This window comes from Saccoglossus kowalevskii, chromosome 1 (genome assembly GCF_978046115.1).
Source record: "Saccoglossus kowalevskii chromosome 1, keSacKowa6.1, whole genome shotgun sequence".
Taxonomy (NCBI): Eukaryota; Metazoa; Hemichordata; class Enteropneusta; family Harrimaniidae; genus Saccoglossus; species Saccoglossus kowalevskii.
The window spans coordinates 34,939,807-34,953,122 of NC_140641.1; the positions used below are offsets into that span (position 1 = coordinate 34,939,807).

Here is a 13,316-nt window from a genome sequence, read left to right on the forward strand (position 1 = left end):
TTTAAGACACCTGTCAGACACCCTAAGTTATTTCTGTTTAAGACACCTGTCAGACACCCTAAGTTATTTCTGTTTAAGACACCTGTCAGACACCTCAAGTTATTTCTGTTTAAGACACCTGTCAGACACCCTAAGTTATTTCTGTTTAAGACACCTGTCAGACACCCCAAGTTATTTCTGTTTAAGACACCTGTCAGACACCTCAAGTTATTTCTGTTTAAGACACCTGTCAGACACCCTAAGTTATTTCTGTTTAAGACACCTGTCAGACACCCCAAGTTATTTCTGTTTAAGACACCTGTCAGACACCCTAAGTTATTTCTGTTTAAGACACCTGTCAGACACCCCAAGTTATTTCTGTTTAAGACACCTGTTAGAGACCCTGAGTTATTTCTGTTCAAGACACCTGTTAGAGACCCTGAGTTATTTCTGTTCAAGACACCTGTTAGAGACCCTGAGTTATTTCTGTTTAAGACACCTGTCAGACACCCCAAGTTATTTCTGTTCAAGATTCCTGTCAGACACCCTGAGTTATTTCTGTTCAAGACACCTGTCAGACACCCAAAGCTATTTCTGCTTAAGACACCTGTCAGACACCCTAAGTTATTTCTGTTTAAGACACCTGTCAGACACCCCAAGTTATTTCTGTTTAAGACACCTGTCAGACACCTCAAGTTATTTCTGTTTAAGACACCTGTCAGACACCCTAAGTTATTTCTGTTCAAGACACCTGTCAGACACCCTAAGTTATTTCTGTTTAAGACACCTGTTGGAGACCCTGAGTTATTTCTGTTCAAGACACCTGTCAGACACCCTAAGTTAGTTCTGTTCAAGACACCCGTCAAACACCCTGAGTTATTTCTGTTTAAGACACCTGTCAAACACCCTAAGTTATTTCTGTTTAAGACACATGTCAGACACCCCAAGTTATTTCTGTTTAAGACACCTGTCAGACACCCTAAGTTATTTCTGTTTAAGACACCTGTCAGACACCCTAAGTTATTTCTGTTCAAGATTCCTGTCAGACACCCTGAGTTATTTCTGTTTAAGACACCTGTTAGACACCCCAAGTTATTTCTGTTCAAGATTCCTGTCAGACACCCTGAGTTATTTCTGTTTAAGACACCTGTCAGACACCCCAAGTTATTTCTGTTTAAGACACCTGTCAGACACCCCAAGTTATTTCTGTTCAAGACACCTGTCAGACACCCTAAGTTAGTTCTGTTCAAGACACCTGTTAGACACCCTAAGTTATTTCTGTTCAAGACACCTGTTAGACAGCCCAAGTTATTTATGTTCAAGACACCTGTTAGACACCCTAAGTTATATCTGTTCAAGACACATGTCAGACACCTCAAGTTATTTCCATTTAAGACAGATGTCGGACATCCTAAGGTATTTTGGTTTCTTCTTACCTGTTTGATCACAGTGAATACATTTATATTCAAAGCTATACTATTTAGTGCTTCCACCGAATTAAACTAGTACTGGATTAATCAACCATTGACAGACAGACTACCAAGTGTCTTGAAGTCATATGTAATTTTGAAACAAATGTTACATATGAAAATGACTCAACTACACTATTTATTTATTTATTTGTTTATTTATTTGTTTGTTTGTTTATTTATTTATTTATTTGTTTGTTTATTTATTTACTTGATGTATAAATAAAGTGTGGCTGCACTAATGTACTTCTCATCTAGTGGGAAATTCATTTAAACTTAACTTTATATTTTACATGAAACATTGTTTCAATTTCTTGAAATGACAAAATTATACCATATTTCTTCTCTTATGTATTTTGATAAAAGGCAAGTACATGCTTTTTAATCAGTTGTACATCTAAAATTAATTCTTACAGTTGTACAATCATAGTAAGTAATTCAAAATGAAATGTTGTTTTTTCAGGAGATATTCCTTTGACTTATATTTTTATTTTATTCAAGTAAATGTACTTGTTGTAATTTTGCTTTTTCATGATAATTAAATGGGATTTTGAAGTTTTAAACAGTTTGTTGTCATGGAAACCCCTCTGTTGTGCTGATTTTGTTGTCATTTCAAGAATACATAATAATAAATAAGTATTTATTTATTTCCTAGGCCACCGGCCCATATACAAACATATCAAACCAATGCTTAAAATGTAACAGGTACAAGTAGAATATGATAATATTCTCGGTTATTGATCACATGGAATTAAATAATAATTAATTTGTTAACAATTGTTTCCTAACTTCAAATGCTCTGAACACAAACACACAAATATTTCGTAGAATAACACCATTTGTTGCTTGAACAAACCTTTGAAATTTATCCATGGTTGGTTGGAATGAATAATGTCGGGGGGATTAACTCTCGTCTTAATGTGTTATAGGCTGGGCAAATCAACAGAAAATGATATTCATCCTCAACAAAATTAGCACGACATAGTTTACAGACTCTTTCCGTTGAAGGCAAACCTTCGCGCCGACCTTCTTCAATTCTAAGTGGTAAAACCCCACAACGAAAACAGGCAAAAAGAATACATAATAGACTATTGAATTCATTTGCTAAATTGATGGTGTTCATTTATTGTTACAGGACTGTTATTAAGAACAAGTACAGTTATACATGTTAGTTATACATGTATCTAGAACACATTTTTTGTATTCTGATGTTTTTCTTGTTTGCTCTTTAGATTTGTAAACATGTATTCCTTCGGAAAATTTTTATATATCTCATTTCTCTCAAAACTCACCCACATTGTGAAGCTCACTTTTCCCTGTGCATTGCTGTAGCCTTGTAATTACCCTCATTGTGCATTGTATAGGTACAATTGTAGTTCTACTTTTTACAATGTTTTATTTTCTTAGGTACCATTATGGGAGTTGAAAGGACGTGGTTCAGGCTTGGATATCATACTGTAACATAACAGTAATATTCCTGTTCACAGTATGGCCCATATCAAGACGTACTGTCGTATCCGGCCAACACCAAGTTTGTCACAGTGTTTTGATTGGGACAGCACCAAATTCTATTTCCGCACTCCAGAACAGCAGGGGAGAAATGTGGAACGTGGCAAGACTATTGATTATGAGTTTCAGTTTGGGTCAACATTTGGTCCACATACCTCACAGGATGAGGTATTTCACACTGTTGCAAAAGACATCGTAACTGGTGAGTTGATAAAACATCATTAAAAACAAAACTCATTAATATAGATTATTGTAAGTGTCTACAATGTTACTGAGAAACATTCTGTTTGTTTAGGGTTCCTGTCAGGATATAATGGCACTATATTTGCCTATGGACAGACTGGATCTGGTAAAACATTCACTGTGGAAGGTGGGGCTAGGAGGTATTCAGATAGGGGTTTGTCACCAAGGTATGTAACAAGTTATTACAAACTCATTGATTTCAATTGGCATATAATTATCATAGCAATTGCATGATTATTTTCTTATTAGGTACCATAGTACCAGGATATTAATTTGTGTGTTTTTATTTAATTTGGCAGTTTTTGCAAACAAGCACAAATAATTCAATTGAAACATTTTTGCTAAATTGCAAAATAAACACCTACAAAATTAAATGATTCTACAGTATGTGCTGACAAAAGGGTTGGGTGTGGGAAGTAAGCACTGTACCCCAGGGTGGGGAATATCCAACAGCACAGGCTGTGCCTAGGAGGGTGGGAGGTCACAGATCAGGCTGGTGTTTAGGGGTGGGAGTAGAGGGTCTGACATGCCTGGTTGATGTTGAGAGCACTGTGCCAGAAGGAAGGGTACCAAACAGACCAAGACAAGGTTGGTGTCAAGAACACTTTGCCCCAGGGTGGGGGAGATCCAATAGACCAACATGAACTTAATAGCAAAGAATTCATTCTTTGAATTTACCTTACCACAGTAGGAAATATCTTTTATGTTTTTGTTTTGTATTCAGAGCATTGTCCATGATATACAGAGCATTACAAAGTAGGACAGATGAAGATATCAGTGTACATGTATCTTATCTTGAAATCTATCAGGAAACTGGTTATGATTTATTGAATCCCAGTACAAGACAAGGCAATGTTGTCACACATCTACCAAAGGTAAGGTTATTAGAAATGAATTCATAGACAGTACAAGACAAGGCAATATTGTAACACATCTACAATCTATATATTTTGCAATATAGAAGAATAGAATAGAATAATGCTTTATTAATACCATAAAGAAAGAGTTAACATTTCTTTTTAGGTTTTCAGATTAATAAAGTAAATAATAAAAGTACATGAAATGTAAAAATTGATTTAAAAAGAATTCAAAATTGATGAACGACAAAAATACTACAGACAATTATTAATAATATAAGAAATATTAAAATACTGTGATATGTAAGTATCACTGTATGTAGCATAGAATATGTATAAAATATAAAATAAATATATATTTGTAAGGGTCTTGTTATTATACATCATCCCTAACAAGGCAAGGTCTTGCTAAGCACTTCATTTTGAAACATATCCATTGACTTGGAAATATCAAGAGGCAGATGGCTTATGTAATAGCACAAAATTATGACACACTGTGGTGCTTTGCTGATACATGGTCACATTGATGATAGGTTACTTATGACTTATTTTTCTACCCATAATCTAGGTTAGTGTTGTTGAAGGTCCTCAAAATACTTGTATTGTTCGCAACCTCTCTCATCATTTGGCGGCTGATGAGCACATTGCACAGGCATTATTGCTTCAAGGACAAGCCAACCGAAAAGTTGCAGAAACTCCCATGAATCAGCGTTCTTCAAGGTCACATGCTGTATTCACAATTCACCTGACTGCAAGATCACCGGGGTCAGAGGTCATTACAAGGTAAGACTTAAAAAACACCAGAGTAAGAGATGATACATAGAAAATTATTAAAACATGAATTTCATAATAAACATGTCATCACTAATATTAATTACTAAATCTGTGTTATTTAGCACATCACAAAATCATGTATATTTTGTTTGGAATAAAAAAACAAATTATAGGGAAATACAGAAAGGTATTCAAAAAATTGTACTCATGTTGGACCCAAATGTTGGACCCAAATGTTGAACCCAAATGTTGGACCCAAATGTTGAACCCAAATGTTGAACCCAAATGTTGGACCCAAATGTTGAACCCAAATGTTGGACCCAAATGTTGGACCCAAATGTTGGACCCAAATGTTGGACCCAAATGTTGGACCCAAATGTTGGACCCAAATGTTAGAAAATATTATGAAGTTCAACAAACACACATACATATTGACTGATTGAACTCAACACAATTCCTACGTTAGATACACTTGGCTCATGTACATCTACAGAGGAATTATGAAAGCAGTGCAAAGCTGCAACATTTAGCTTGATTGTATAAGGGTTTATTTGATTTATTATGTGTGTTTATTCCAGATCTAAGCTGCATTTAGTTGACTTGGCTGGATCAGAAAGAGCTGCTAAAACTGGGATATGGGGACAGCAATTGGATGAAGCCAAGTTCATTAACTTATCTCTTCATTATTTGGAGAGTGTTATCATAGCTTTACAGGATCAAATTAAAAAGACAGAAAGTAGAGCAAGGAGCAGTAGTGCCGGTTCTTCCAGGACTTATATGTAAGTGTAAAATGCATGTATTTAATCAAGAGAATTTTTGAGAGATAGTGTATAGTGTTGGCCATTTTGTTTTCTGTTCAGTTTGTTTTTTGTTGGAAAAGAAAAAGATGTGTAATAGGTTTATCACAAGAATACCACTCAAGCAGTACAGGATTGCATCAATCTGTGCTATGTATTTGTACAGTTCTCTCCACACACTTTTACAGTGATGACCCTACATTTTGTTAAATTTGTTCATCCATGGCTAAATCATGATTATTCATGTTTAATTCTATTAATCTAGCAATGATGTACATGTAATTACAACTGACATTTGTTAACCCCATAATAATTCGGTTTTATTTTTCCTGTTTTCGCAGCCGTATAGGTAGTGCTTCTAGTAACCGTTCTGTGAGGAGTCGTTCTGGTAGTTTCCACAGCACGTCAACACCAAGGCACATCCCTTATAGGAATTCATTACTAACCATGGTTTTAAGAGATAGTTTAGGTGGGAACTGTTTAACTGCTATGATAGCCACTGTATCCATAGAAGAATCCAATATTGGAGAGACTATGTCAACTTGTAGGTTTGCACAGAGAGTTGCTTGTATTCAGAACCATGCAAGGTAAGTCAGTTAGCTGTGATGTCTGTAATGTGTTACTTCTCTGTATTCAGAACCATGCAAGGTAAGTCAGTTAGCTGTGATGTCTGTAATGTGTTACTTCTCTGTATTTAGAACTGCATATTCAAGGTAAGTGTGTAAGGCATTCGCTGATTGGCTCCTGAGTTGTTCTATGTTCTTTGTGTAATTAGGTGATTGTATGCAAGGTATTTTCCACACAAAACTGATGAATTTGGATGAATTTTGTTAGCAGTTGGCTTAATATTACCCACAACAGATTGTTTAGCTGTGAAAGATATGTATTTTTTTCCTGATTTGTAGGAATCTGAAAAATCCATTGCGCAACTTGTCTCTTTATTTAGTTTCATGCCGTATTCAGGATGATGGCCCCCCATATAGTAAATATCAAATTTATTTTGTTATCATTTGTGTGCCAGCTGACTGTGGTCCAAATAATGATCATTGAGAGGTCGAAATGTTGGTCTTAATAGTAAAGTTTGAGAATACAACAATTCCAGTGAATGTATGCAGAGAATTAGCATTGCTATTGACTCAACACACAATTAAATCAAGTGATAAGTGTGACATGGTTATAATGAACAGATTAGTACTAAGAAAGTATGCTTTCAGTTGCATTATTGACTCCAATCAAAATTTTATTCAACCACAAATCATATTACATGTTTTATGGTTTCTTGATCAAACTCGTGACTAAATAAAACTAGTTTATAAACTACAACAAAAACATTAGGTTTTTACATCATCACCAACTATACATATAACTAACATGTGATATATTTTATCATAGTCGAAATGAAGAACTCGATGATAAAATGGTTATCAAGAAACTAAGAAGACGTATAGCTGAGTTAGAAGCGGAGATTGCATGTCTGAAGTCTTCACAATATGCAAATCAGGACAATTATGAGGTATGACACATTTTATGTTGAGTCTTCATGAAAAGAAAATAATTTAAGAAACGCTGATGGCACATTTTAAAGTTCACAATGATATCTATACTTGACCTCAGTTAATTCACAATGATATCTATACTTGATCTCAGTTAATTCACAATGATATCTATACTTGACCTCAGTTAATTCACAATGATATCTATACTTGACCTCAGTTCACAATGATATATATACTTGACCTCAGTTCACAATGATATTTATACTTGACCTCAGTTCACGATGATATCTATACTTGACCTCAGTTAATTCACAATATCTATACTTGACCTCAGTTAATTCACAATGATATATATACTTGACCTCAGTTCACAATGATATATATACTTGACCTCAGTTCACAATATTTATACTTGACTTCAGTTCACAATGATATTTATACTTGACCTCAGTTCACAATGATGTCTATACTTGACCTCAGTTAATTCACAATGATATCTATACTTGACCTCAGTTCACAATATCTATACTTGACCTCAGTTCACAATGATATCTATACTTGACCTCAGTTCACAATGATATCTATACTTGACCTCAGTTCACAATAATATCTATACTTGACCTCAGTTCACAATGATATCTGTACTTGACCTCAGTTCACAATGATATTTATACTTGACCTCAGTTCACAATGATGTCTATACTTGACCTCAGTTAATTCACAATGATATCTATACTTGACCTCAGTTCACAATATCTATACTTGACCTCAGTTCACAATGATATCTATACTTGACCTCAGTTCACAATAATATCTATACTTGACCTCAGTTCACAATGATATCTGTACTTGACCTCAGTTCACAATGATATTTATACTTGACCTCAGTTCACAATATCTATACTTTACCTCAGTTCACAATAATTATACTTGACCTTTGTTCACAATGATATCTATAATTGACCTCAGTTCACAATTATATCTGTACTTGACCTCAGTTAATTCACAATATCTACACTTGACCTCAGTTCACAATACTTATACTTGACCTTGACCTTGACCTGTACTTGGCTGCCTTGATACCCTCCCTAAAAGCAGTGATGCCCTCCTTGATTGCCTTAATGCCCTCCCTGACTGCCTTGATGCCCTCCCTGACTCCCCTGATGCCCTCCCTGACTCCCCTGATGCCCTCCCTGACTGCCGTGGTGCCCTCCCTGACTGCCTTGATGCCCTCCCTGACTGCCTTGATGCCCTCCCTGACTGCCTCGATGCCATCCCTGACTGCCTTGATGCCCTCCCTGACTGCCTCAATGCCCTCCCTGACTGCCGTGGTGCCCTCCCTGACTGCCTTGATGCCCTCGCAGACTGCCTGGATGCCCCCCAGACTGCCTTGATGCCCTCTCTGACTGCCTTGATGCCCTCCCTGACTGCCTCGATGCCCTCTCTGACTGCCGTGGTGCCCTCCCTGACTGCCTTGATGCCCTCCCTGACTGCCTCGATGCCATCCCTGACTGCCTTGATGCCCTCCCTGACTGCCTCGATGCCCTCCCTGACTGCCGTGGTGCCCTCCCAGACTGCCTCAATGCCCCCAGACTGCCTCGATGCCCTCCCTGACTGCCGTGGTGCCCTCCCAGATTGCCTCAATGCCCCCAGACTGCCTCGATGCCCTCCCTGACTGCCGTGGTGTCCTCCCAGACTGCCTCAATGCCCCCAGACTGCCTTGATGCCCTCCCTGACTGCCTTGATGCCCTTCCTGACTGCCTCGATGCCCTCCCTGACTGTCGTGATGCCCTCCCTGACTGCCTTGATGCCCTCCCAGACTGCCTTGATGCCCTCCCTGACTGCCTTGATGCCCTCCCAGATTGCCTCAATGCCCCCAGACTGCCTCGATGCCCTCCCTGACTGCCGTGGTGCCCTCCCAGACTGCCTCAATGCCCCCAGACTGCCTTGATGCCCTCCCTGACTGCCTTGATGCCCTTCCTGACTGCCTCGATGCCCTCCCTGACTGTCGTGATGCCCTCCCTGACTGCCTTGATGCCCTCCCAGACTGCCTGGATGCCCCCCAGACTGCCTTGATGCCCTTTCTGACTGCCTAGGTGCTCTGAAATTTTCATTACACGTACAGTTTCAATGAGACCAAAACATTTTCAACATGTTTTGCCTCCAAAATGATTGCCCCAACAATTCTAAAGTTGGAACCCTGTACATGGTGCATATTTCGAACAAGAATGTTGCATTGACAATTTAATAAATTAGATATTTATTTACCATGTTATTCATGTTTTTTTTTATAATTATAACAGGTACATCTGAGCAACACTGAAGTAGAAAATGCTGAAAAATCTGAAAAGATTCCCCGAACAATTGGACTGTCTGATGATGATAAGAAACTATGTAGGAGAATTATGCATGGTTTTATTAGCGGTCAAATTAAGGATCCTGTAGCTGCTGGTGAGCATTTATGATTGTCCAGTTTGTTGGGGTTCGCTCCATGTTGTGCTGTAACCATATCCAAATCTTTGATTGGTAGTGTTTTTTGAGTGTGCTGAGAAATTAATTCATACTTTGCCTATCAAACAAAATTACTTCTATTTAAAAGAGTAGGCATATGTGGTTACCATAGTTGCGACATTAGGTTGTCCCAACATATAGTTGTACAATACACCCAATCCAATTGGTTTCATTATTCCACTTGATTTCACATCACTGCATTTCACTGACATTATATTACCTTATTTAGGGATTAAAGATCCATACAAATTCAAAGAGTGTACACAGATACTAAGAACAATGCTGATAACGTCGTATGCACAGGATGACAGCACTGAACTTAAAGATGAAAGCATCTCTTTGGAGAATGATAGAGGGCGCACTGTACATAGAACAAGAACAAAAACTGGAAGCTATGGGGATCAAGAGTCTTCAACGCAAGAACGTATGCAAGACAAAAGTGGCGATACAATGCCAATGCCACGGCCTAGGAGGTATACTATCAACACTTAATAATCTAACAGTATTTTAGCGTTAAATTCATCCTTGTTATGAATGATATATATATAACTGATTTTACGTACAACTCAGCCAAAATCATCTAATTGAACTTGGCCGTCACAAATACAAGACAGACTTTGCAAACATTGTAAAAACTTGAAGATGAAAGTTGTTACAACATGTGACTGGTATAAAAATAAAGGAGATATTCTATATGCAGAATTCACAAGACTTATACCTTTTTTCAATATTCACACAAACAGCAAACAATTTGAAACATTTTTATTTTATTTCATTTAATTGTTTGTCACCTTGTTCTGACATACTTTATTACATTGGTTTTGTTATTTCATTACAACATAATAAAACACATAATTTAGGAAATAACAAACAATGTTTTGTGTTTCAGAGCACAGAGTGCTCCAGTAACAACCAACAGAAGAGCCAGACGTAGCAGGCAATTGGATCATCAGAAAGGTGTAGAGGAAGCACATCAAACTTTAAGTCCAAGAGGATCAAGTAAGTAATATACTGCCCTCACAGCTGAGTTTGATAATTGACATGTAAGAGAGTGTATCTGTATTGTCAATAGAACAATAAGATTAATAACATGCTGGTGAAGCAGATAATTGGTAACAAAATCTATAAATAAGATAAGATATGATAAGATAAGATAATTCTTCATTACTATCATAGAGAAACAATACATTTCTAGTTTGGTTAAAAAAAGTGTAATAAAGGTATAAATTATAATTAAATTAATTGCAAAATCATTCAGAGAATTGTTTTCTAATTTTTATTTAGTAGTCTACATTGTAATAAAGAAAACTGTGTTGAAGTAAACACATTATGTTATATAAGTGATATGCATATTTAAAGCAGTGTATATTATAAAATGAGATTTCATTTAAATTTATTTTCACATTGCCAGCCTTAGTGCTCTTCACCATATTTTCACTATGCCTTCACACAAGGTTTGGTCAAACAATTTGGGATGTACATACTTGGAATATTGAAGGCAAAGTATTTGAAGTTTAATACAAGGATATTTTGCAAATCAACATTTTACAGTGATATTATTCAGTAACCAACTGTCTTTGAAAGAAAGTAAATATCCATACTTGTGATGAGTGTGATCAGTGTATTGTAGTTGTTTAGCTTTACCCTTTGACATGTTCTGAATAGCTTATGAAATTGTTTATTGAAACACTTCAAATTCTTCGGAAGCAATTAAAATGGTTACAATAACTACTAGAACACATATTAATTAAAAACATACAAATTCTACAAAAATTACTATCTAAAGCATGTTTTAAAAAAAAGTTTTTAAAAAAAATACTATTGAAAAAACTGGCAATAATAAGAAAAAAAAATAATATAAATCATTAAAACATGGAACAAAAATGAAAAAAAAAGGATTAAAGGAAAAAAATATTTATTTAATTTGCTAAAAGGTGTTGCTGGATAAGGTTTGTGTTATTTTTAATAAATTGGGAAACTGGTATTTGTACATTCACGTTTGTATCATTAAATTTAGAAATTTGTTGTTGTAACTCATGAAGAATTTTCTGGCTCAGTATTTCTTTGCAGTTCTAAATCGAAATTTAATTTCTATCAATCTTTGTTTACTTAACAGTGAGTGATCATGGTGCTAAGAGAAATACTTACAAATCACCATTTGAAGAGAAACGCGATCGCGACATCAGAAGAATAGGTGCCAAAGTAGATAGACTCAAGGAAACACAAGTCAGTGATCGCCAAGATTTGCTTGAGTTTCAGATTAGTATTAAAGAAGAGCAGTTGGAGTTGATGAAGGCGGATATCAAGTAAGTATTTTGTGCTATGTTTGTTATTGACAATTGTTGATGATTTTTTTTGATGACGCTAGTATTTTATTTATGTTACCAGGAGTGTTTCTGCATAGATTTGTTATCTAAACAACCTCTTTAAACTTTTGTTTGTCCTTGCTGTATTTATTTTAGACAGGTTTTTCATACTTCAATGTTTATATATTAGCTTCACTGTAAATTGCAACTGTTACAACGTTCATGTTATGGGATCTTGGCTCATGCCGAAATTTGTAATTCTTCATGTTTGGAGAAGGATTACAGCAGTTGCGTTCATATTGGTCGGGACCCACTCGGCTTGTGTCAAAATCACGCCCTCATTCTTTGATCTATTATTTGACCCAAACATGGAAAATGATACACATATGATGATAACAATAATTGTTATATTGAAATTATATCCATTTGCATTTATGGTATTTATTACGAGTCATCGTGCACATGAACGGCAAAAAACAATTACTTTTTCACGTTGATGTAGCATTGCCAGAAAAAAACAGTTGCAGCAGTACATAAATATCCGTCACTGACGATGGTTTGCATTCATTTCATTCATTACTACAGCATCCAACCATATATAGCTGCACTTTCTTCTGTCATGTTGGTACTACATGTACTCTTAAATTCACCACTGAGGGCGTGATTTCAGTTCATGCCGAACGTTCAGGCAGCAAATCTCAGCTTGTGCCGAGTTTCGGTCCCGAACATCTATAGGGACCAATATCTAGTATTTTTTGTCACATGCAGAGTCAGCACCTGCCAAGAATTTAACGTGAATGGCACTTACAGCTACATCGAATTATTAGCTCCGCTTTCAATCGGAGCTTATCATATGAGTGATTGCCCGTTGTCGTCATCCATCTTTTTACTTTTTCGACTTCTTCTTGAAAACTACAAGCCTGGATGTTTTTATACTTGGTGTATATGTACCTTGGGTAGACCTCTCTTAGATTTGTTCATTTCATGATGATATCTTCAATTCTCTAATTTTGGTGAATATTTTTGTCATTTTTGGTAAAAAATTTTATTTTCAACTTGTTCTTGAAAACCTCTAACCTGATTGCTTTATAACTTTATTTATCTTCAGTTCTTTAATTGAAATGTGCATTGCTAACAGCGGAGCTATCTCAGCCGACATACCCCAGACCATTCGTCCCGGTGTTATCGCTATCGCCACACGAGACTCCAGCTTGTCTCCTATACAATTTTCCTTCCGCCCACTTAATTTTAATATTCATATGACCTTTGCACTGACATCGATAGCCAATCGCATTCGACCGCGGACGTCACTCTAAATAAACAACTGAATAAATTAATATACCATATTTGGAAGATAGCGGGTAAATTCAACGTT

General features: G+C 36.4%; 1 protein-coding gene across 2 annotated transcripts in view; it reads left to right on the forward strand.

The window, feature by feature from the left end:
- LOC100372958 (uncharacterized) overlaps window positions 1-13,316 on the forward strand; it is a 30,212-nt gene that overhangs the window by 7,764 nt on the left and 9,132 nt on the right. For both annotated transcript variants that reach the window (XM_085500940.1, XM_085500939.1), the window contains exons 2-12: window positions 2,856-3,159; window positions 3,253-3,367; window positions 3,925-4,075; window positions 4,626-4,840; window positions 5,410-5,610; window positions 5,970-6,215; window positions 7,021-7,141; window positions 9,428-9,575; window positions 9,865-10,108; window positions 10,525-10,634; window positions 11,752-11,941. In XM_085500940.1, coding sequence (XP_085357066.1) covers window positions 2,937-3,159; window positions 3,253-3,367; window positions 3,925-4,075; window positions 4,626-4,840; window positions 5,410-5,610; window positions 5,970-6,215; window positions 7,021-7,141; window positions 9,428-9,575; window positions 9,865-10,108; window positions 10,525-10,634; window positions 11,752-11,941 — 1,964 coding nt within the window. In that variant the 5' untranslated portion in view covers window positions 2,856-2,936. The remainder of the gene's footprint in view (window positions 1-2,855; window positions 3,160-3,252; window positions 3,368-3,924; window positions 4,076-4,625; window positions 4,841-5,409; window positions 5,611-5,969; window positions 6,216-7,020; window positions 7,142-9,427; window positions 9,576-9,864; window positions 10,109-10,524; window positions 10,635-11,751; window positions 11,942-13,316) is intronic.